Genomic DNA, 8,794 nt, shown 5'->3' with positions numbered 1-8,794 from the left:
ACTTTTTTTTTTTAAATAATATCTCATCACATCGAAAAAAAAAAAAAACTTTTGACTTTAAAAAAAGAAACCAAAACTTAGAAATAAGGAAAAAATATTGGTCAAAATAATTTTATTTTTTTAACACGTAGATTAAAATGTGTCATGTTTTGTAAATTTTTTGTGTTTATTTTGAAATAAAATACTGTCAATAAAAAGTTGTTTTTTTTTCATCTGGGTAATATTTTAATGCCTGTAATATTTGTTTCCGACTTTGTAAGAAAAATAAAAGTCAAAATCTCAGTTATTTTGATATTGCACAAAAATCAGTTTTTTTAACAGAAAATAAAAATCCACGGTAAAAAGCAGCTACTAACATTTGTAATAATAAATAAATTGTAGTATCTAACAATTGTATTAAGTCTACAAGGCGTTTTAAAGTGATATTAGATCATTACTATAATGCCTGCCATATGGGCGGAGTTAGTTCTTGCCCATTTCCAGCGCCTGCAGACTCGGAACGCAGCCCAGGATTTCGGCTCGGTTTCTCCGGCCCAGAGCGCGTTCCATTATTATAATTCGTTGGGTACTTCTTACCATCTGGGAGCTTATTATACTGAAAAACTCTAAAACTAACAATACGTAGGCTACAGCTGAATGCGTCTTATTAGAAATGTCAAACTCTAATGTTTAATCATCTGTTTTAGTCAGTGTACAAGAGATGTATAGAATCATAGGGTTTCTCGTACTGATCAGTTCATTCCTGGTTTGCTACGTAAAAGACCTGCTTCGAAAACCTGGTTTTTTGGACTCTTTAACACAACAATCTTTTCTGCTTGTTTTACCGTCACTTCTACTCTAAATTTCAGTTTACTGATCCTATAAGTTAGAGCATTCTTACGTAATTAAAACTATCTCAATTGTTACTAATAAATGACACAGATTTATTAAATATAATAATTGATTATATTAAATTTATTTAATCATAATTACTATTACTTGTCACAATTTTTACATCAATAATGTTTTTTCGCAATTGCTCAAATTATCCCTAGAAGTATTTGAGATCCATGGTACTGATAAAGTGCAACGGTCACAGGCTGATTTGAACCTTCGTTATCTCTAACTCAGATCTAAAGTTCGACGTCAGACCGCTCGGCAATCAGCACTACCAAATTTATTTGCAGGTTTCTTTGCCTATTAAATCTTCTTATTCGTAATGTTGAATATACTATTCTTTGTCTTAGACTGAAATAATATAGGCTTCACATAAAACGCTTAGCAAGGTGCACCACGTTAAGACAGTACTGATGTTTGGGAAGGGAGAGACGATTGTCATGATCGTTGCACGCCGATCCACCGGAACCAGGATGGCAAGTTATTAAAGTACAATAAATTGCCACTTTATTGTCTAAGCGTTAGCGAAGCCCATTACTCGAGGGAATGGAAAAATTTTATTTCTGTCTGTCTGCCTGTCTATCAGCACGATAAGACTGGAGAACGAACTAACCTATAGCCATGAAATTTTGCAGGAATCTTCATTTCTATAATTAGCAACATCAAATTCGATAATGTTGCATGTCACTCCATAGGAATTGGCTGATCGTAGGGGGAACAATTTTCCATTGGTCTTAAGAGTAACGTAATGTCAAACAAGAAAGTCAGGAAGTCGTCGAATAAATACACTTGTAAACAAACTGAATACATCATATGATATTTTAACATTTTATATAGTAATACATGTACCCTAATTAAATTAACTATAAACTTTAAATTTTGCATGCAACCCTATTGTGAGTCACATGTATGATATATTTCTACATTGCTAAATTTAATGATTACAGTAATATTTTATATTCTCGGGTCATGTTAGAGAGTAAAGTTCTCAGTACATTTTCGAATCATATGTTTGCAGCCATTCTAACTTTGCTTGGCGAAATACGATGAGTAGCACAGCTGTGTAGTCTATTCATCTATCCCACATGTGGAAGTTAGCTGAAATAATATTGTGAATACCAAGCAAACCTTTTCATATTTCCTTTCCATTTCTCCTGACATCCCTTTCCTCATGTGTTCATATAAAATCTATATATTTTGGACATTACATAGCAATATAAATACATTCTATTTCAATTGAAATCTAATTTGTTGACATCAGTCTGATAATAAAAAAATGTTAGATCAGAATCAAATTTCTTCAGCCTTAATATAAAAACAAGAATAGTGTCATATAAATGGGCGGCTGAAAGGCAAAGTGGTCTAAGTCACTTTTTTTGTCATTTTGAGTTATGGTCATATTTGGATTGCCAGCAGCTGATTTCATTTTATGGCAAAGAGACCCAAGTCGTAGTTCGCCTAAAAATCCGCTAGAGCGCAGAAGCTTACTGTGCCTGACTGATGTCAGCTGTATATTCGGCCGGCAGAGTGGTCTAAGTCAGACTTAGACCAGTTTGCCTGAAATCGATTTGTTCATTCACTTGTCATACCAGCTGAGGCTTGAAACAGTTGCTTTCTTTTGCCAATTATTGTTGTGTTTATAAAGTTCACGGTGATGGAAGACGATGATACACCTAGTGAGCCTAGCGTTCTTCAGTACTAAGGATCAGATGACTTCCAACCTTCTGATGAATTTAGTTCAGGTAAGAAAATAAATAATTATGAACCTAACCTCAAAACTTGTACCGGGCTCGGCCTAGATCTACACATTACTAGGTACTTTTTTTAGAGCGTACAGCTATAGTTCAATCTGTATAAACGAATATGTGTTTTTTGTTACAGATGACTCTCGGCACTCTGGAAACCCTGAAAATTCTGCTGGTGATGGTGATGGCGAAGGACATGATGAAATGATTCCAGTTGCTGTTCAAGAAGAGCCACCCAAAAGGACACGAAAACGTCAAAGAAGAGAAAGCAAGCGACAAATTAGAAAGAAGCAAAGGAATTCTGGTTCGTCCTATAAAACAGAGAAAGGTAAAAACAGTTGTAGCAAAATTATTTAGAAATACTCCGTGCTTGTGCAAAAAGAAATGTGACAATAACATTGATGAAGAAACAAGGAAACATGCTTTTTCAGTTTTTTGGATGTTGGGATCTTTCAAATTGCAAAATGCCTATTTGTGTGGCTTGGTTAAGCAAGAAATCCCAAAATGTCGTCGGCCAAGGGATGGTTCCCGCCCAAACAAGAGCTCGTCCAACCATTTTTACATTCATAATGTGGATGGCAACAACATCAATGTTTGTAGACAGTATTTTGTTGACACCTTTCAGATCAGCCACGGTCGATTGACGCGATCCTTGAAGAAGCTAAAAGATGGAAAAGCACCTGGATTGGACGAACGTGGCTGTCATGTTCCAGCCAACAAAATTGCTGTTGATCGTATGAATGTTGTTAGGGAACATATATCCTCTTTTCCTGCGTACCAATCGCATTATACTAGGACTCAAAACCCTAACAGAAAGTATTTACCATCACACTTGACCATCACTGCTATGTACAAGTCGTATTTGGAATACTGTAATGGGAAAGGCGATCCTGTCAGTGAGGCGGTGTATCGTCGCACATTTAACACTGAGTTCAACTTACATTTTCATTCCCCTCTAAAAGATACTTGCGGAAAATGCGATGTGTTTGAAAATAAATTGAACGTATTACAAAATGAGCAGGAAAAACAACATTTGAAAGCAATGCATGAACTGCATTTAAGAAAAGCAGAAGCTGCTAGGTCAGCAAAGGACGAAGACGCAAAGCAATCAAAAGATGATCCAAACTATTATGCGTTCACATTTGACCTAGAAAAAGCTTTACCATTTCCTAGACTTACTACTGGTATAGCTTACTATAAGCGAAACATGTATTTGTACAATTTAGGGTGTCACGAACTAAAAAATGGGTTAGGGTTTATGTACACATGGGACGAAACCCAAGCTTCCCGTGGTTCCCAAGAGATTAGTTCCTGCGTAACCAAGCACTTGCTATCAAGGGCTAAAGATTGCAAACATCTTATGTACAGCGATACATGTACTGGACAAAACAGAAATTGGAACTTTGCTCTTGCTATGCAAAAGTTGACACAGATGGAAACGTCTATCGATGTAATTGATTTGAAATACATGGTAAGTGGCCATTCATTTTTACCAAATGACACGGACTTTGTTTCAATCGAGTCCTATGCGCAGAAAAAGCTACAGGTAATTTATTCCCCAAATGAGTGGAATGAGGCCATCCTGAAATGCCGAAGTAAGAATCCGTTTCACTTAACAAAAATGGACAGAGAGGAATTCTATTCCACCACGGAGTTAGTTGATGCTGTAACTAAACGGTCAGTGAACGTTGATAAAGGAAAATTCAACTGGCTGAAAACCCAGTGGATCAGATTTATCAGAGAAGAACCTTTTGTCCTTTTCTACAAGGAAACTCTACAGAAAGATGTACAGTTTGAATCAGTGTCTCTCGCTTGGTCGAAACAAAAGACAAAGAAAAATCGAAACAATGACCAAATACCTGTTGGGTTGATTGAACAAAGTCACTTGTACAATGCTCCCCGTCCTGTGACTAAAGAGAAGAAAAGGGATATGTTAGACCTTTTGGACTATATTCCACCCGTTCATCATGAGTTCTACCATAACTTGATCACAGGTGATGATGTTGAGGACATTGGACTTCTGGAAGAGGTGGCTGAACCAGAGCAAGACGAAAACATTGATTAAAAAAAACATTTATCTGATGTAGGCCTATCATGTCTTTTTATACAAGTTGAACTGTAATAAAGTAAGCTACTTTTTATTATTACCATTTTTTTTATTTTTCATTTTCCCAGATAGCTAAAAGTATCAACTAACGTAAGCCAAAGTGATCTAAGTCACGTTTTACGGTAAAGTGGTCTAAGTCCTGACTTAGACCACTTTTACCCATCTAATTAATTAAAATTGATATTAAAACTTACTTAAGGTAAAGTGGTCTAAGTCAGTCTTTTGGCTATAGCGTTAAGGAAAAACACGCTAAAAAAACGTTATATGCTTTAAAAAATAAAAGATTATTGTACAAAAGTAACTAAAAAATAATTGTTTAACTAAAGTCAGTCATTACAAAATTATTGCAAAAAATCTTAAACATCAATTATCTCAGAAACAGGTTTGTATGACTTAGACCACTTTGCATTTCAGCCGCCCAAATGTGTCAACACATTTAAAAGTACGTAGATTATGAATTTTACCTAAATTCAGATTTCTTGGCCTAATTTCTATAAATGACATTTCTGATTCATTGTTCAAGTCTATTTTTTGTCTACTGAGAATCTCAAATGCAAATTTATTATTAAAGATTTAGAAAAAAACTTCTCCAGTGAGTAGCAGGAATGCAACAACAAATATATTTTAGAGAACACGGAAGCCCTTTTCACTGATTTTGCTCTTTACATTTGATGGCAAGTGATTAAAAACTTTATCACCCATATAAGTGACTTTCTTTTTGTAAAAACTGAGTTTGATTTGGGGTAAATCTAGGTTGTTTCTGTGTCTAGTATGATAAAAATGAATATTAATGCGTACCCAGTTTGTGGAGTTTACTTCCTATACACATAATGCACTCTAAGATGTATTGATATCATAATCATATACTGTTGGGATTTCTAAAATAAAACATTTGTCTTTTACAGAGTAAGTCTTCTAAATTTAAAATTATTCTTATTGCTTCTTTTAGTATCAAAATTGTGTACATTTTATTAGATGTTCTACCATAAATGGCCAATCCGTAACATAAATAAGAATGTATATGTGCATAGTAGATCGACTTTAGTGTTTCAATGCTACACTGTAAATACATTTGTCTCATGTAGAGGCCTGATGAAATTTTGCTCGCTAAATATTTTATGTGACAATCCCAACTAAGGTTATTGTCTACATTAAATCCTAAGAATTTTATATTATTAATTTTTCTAATATTAGCTTGTTTAACTGAAATTGGTATTTCTGAAATATCTTTGCTTTCTACTGTGGAAAATATCATTTGATTAGTCTTGCAGCCATTTAAAAATAATCCATTTCTTTGAAAATAAGATTTAGTTGTTTTTAATTGTTCTTCACAGGCTATTTCCAGATTTTGATAATTTTTATATTTTTTTATAAGTTAAGTAATTAAGTTATAGTTATAAACATACAAGATCAAATTAATTCTTATACCATTAATATTATTTAAAATGTAGGGTATTCTTTGGATATAGCATTAAAACAGCAATGGTCCAAGAATAAAACCCTGAGAACTGCATTATTTATTTTTAATTTGCTTGAATTCTGTTTTAATGATTAATAATTTTGTTTTGACTATTCTCAACATACTAGGATCTGTCCGAGAGATATGATCTAATTTAGAGAAAGATTTGGTAAATCCATAACTTTAACTTTGTTGAAAAGGACTTTTGTGAAAAATACTGTCAAATGCTTTTGACAGGTCCATGATCTCTATGGTCTTGTTTACTTTGTCTATTGAATCCATTATTGTTTCAGTAAATTTTAATATGGCTCAAGGCGGATTTTTTATGTTTATGGAATCCTTGCTGCTGGTCATCAAACAATTGTTATTTTTTGATGATTAATAATCGGTTGTACATAAACTACTCATAAAGTTTTGATATAGAGGGTAAAACTGATACAGGACGACATTTGCTAATTAACCATTTTTTCTCCTTTTTTAAAAATTGGTATAACTCTTGACAGTTTTAAAACTTCTGGGAATTTTTCCAGTTATAGGGAAGAAGTAATTAAATGAGCTAAAGGCTACAACAAAGATTTACCGACATACTGAATTAATTTCAAAGGAACCACATCATGGCTAGACAGACGACGGTTTATTTTTTAATGATGAAATAATTATGTCCAACTCTTTTTCATTTACCAGGATTACACTGAAAAAGGTTTTGTATAAAGTTTTGATTCATACAAAAACCTGTACAAAAATATTCTCAATATGTATATGATATGACATAAGCAATAATAATAAACAATAGTTTGAATCAGAGCTGTTCCTTTTTATAATGTTTGGGTCATTTGCTATTTTATACCATTATTATTTTCTGGTTAACATCCCTGACAGCAAAACTAATGTTTTGAAACAGCTGTTTCATTACAACTGTCTGATAAAGCCATCACTGAATTGTTTAAAGTTTTGCTGGATTTAAAAGCTTTTAAAATCTGTTATAACGTATTTCGGAGATGGAGGAGAGAAAGTTGCCCAAATGGATGGAAAAAAGGGCAGCCGCGAGGAAGAAAATAAATGAAACCCTTCACATAGCCGAAACAGAAATTGAGAAGCCTTTATTGTCTTTTGACGGGAAGTTGAAATATTTTGATACAGTGGGTGAATGGGGTTTTGTTTGTGAAGCTATTTTGAAACAGCTGGAGACACTTGAAGAACTGGTCATCGGATTTGACTTGGAATGGCCTGTGAGGTATAAACTCGGACAAAGGCAATGCAGGACGGCCTTGATTCAGTTATGTGTCAGCAAAGAAATTTGTTACTTGTTGCAAGTTTATGAATGGCAGAAGCTTCCAAAAGTGTTCGTAAATATTATCAGACATCCCAAAGTAAAACTTGTTGGTGTCAATATCAGATGTGATGTATGGAAACTGGGGCGGGACTTTGGCATTTCCGTGGCCTCCATCATGGAAAACAATGCAGTGGAACTGAATTATCTGGCTAACAGACTATTTTCTATAAATGAATGTTGGAGCTTAGAAAGATTAGTTTTATTTGTACTAAAAATGCGGCTTGCTAAACCAGAAGGTATTAGATTGAGCAATTGGGTTCAAAACCCTTTGACAAAATATCAGCTTGAATATGCTGCAAATGATGCGTATGCTTCTTTGATTCTCTACAATAAATTGAAAGAACTAGAAGTCAAATTTAACTTGAAAGATGAGCATTTGAAATAAAGACCTGGCCCAAGTTGAGTGCAAGGATCAATTGAAGATTTTTTCTTTGGTAGCCATTAATGAGTAAACTACATCGAAGTATTGGATTCTAACGGGAAACTTCTTTTGGTTTTAGAAGCAGCTTACCTTTATTTTATTCTTCCAGATAATACTATAGACAAAACAAAATGTAACAAGAAAAATATGAAAACACAATTTTTAATATCATCTTTCTTAATTTAAGAATTATTGAAGACTTATGGATGCACAAGTATTTAATCTAACATAACATCATACTAGTGAAGTTATGCATCTTAATTACTACAGTTTTGTTATATAAATAGTAAATTTTACAATCAAGTGAAAATTTTATTAGAAAAATTTGTGCCAATTACTTTGCCACTTAAATCTACAAATCTTTTGTTTATAATCGTATAAGACATTTTATTAAATTTAAATGTGTATTCTTAATGGTTTAAAGGATTTTTTTACATTTTGAGAAAACTTTTTATTGTGTTCTAATATTATGCAATTTCCTCGCAGATTGATTGGACACTGAGGCTTATTTAGTAACAGATGATTTAAATGGTTCAAGAGGAATATGACAATGTACAAATTTCATCCTTCACATGCCTAAATCCAAATGAAGGAGCTCAGTGTATTGACCCCTGTTCCATAGCAGGAGCACTGTTTGCTAAACTGTAACCGTGCTACTTGTACCTCTGCTATAGGCTACTAACAAACAGTACAGCACAGATGAATTAACAGAACTTTATTTGTCATTAACAATTTACGCAACTGTTTACTAACATTTATTTTAAAGGTTCACTCTTTTTAAATACATAAAAACATTACATACTTCTTTTAGATGGTGGTTTTATGGTGTCTGCTCTTATTTACAACTACCTAT

General features: G+C 33.4%; 1 protein-coding gene across 1 annotated transcript; it reads left to right on the top strand.

The window, feature by feature from the left end:
- The first annotated feature begins 7,105 nt into the window (after window positions 1-7,105).
- Window positions 7,106-8,051, top strand: LOC124374996 (Werner Syndrome-like exonuclease). Its single transcript, XM_046833128.1, has one exon. The coding sequence runs from the start codon at window positions 7,186-7,188 to the stop codon at window positions 7,903-7,905; it is 720 nt and encodes a 239-aa protein (XP_046689084.1). The 5' UTR covers window positions 7,106-7,185; the 3' UTR covers window positions 7,906-8,051.
- The last annotated feature ends 743 nt before the right edge of the window (window positions 8,052-8,794 follow it).

The sequence above is a fragment of the Homalodisca vitripennis genome, unplaced genomic scaffold (assembly GCF_021130785.1).
Source record: "Homalodisca vitripennis isolate AUS2020 unplaced genomic scaffold, UT_GWSS_2.1 ScUCBcl_12300;HRSCAF=21939, whole genome shotgun sequence".
NCBI classification, from domain to species: Eukaryota; Metazoa; Arthropoda; class Insecta; order Hemiptera; family Cicadellidae; genus Homalodisca; species Homalodisca vitripennis.
Note: the sequence above shows the minus strand (reverse complement) of the source record. Positions and strands in the feature narration are given on the sequence as shown.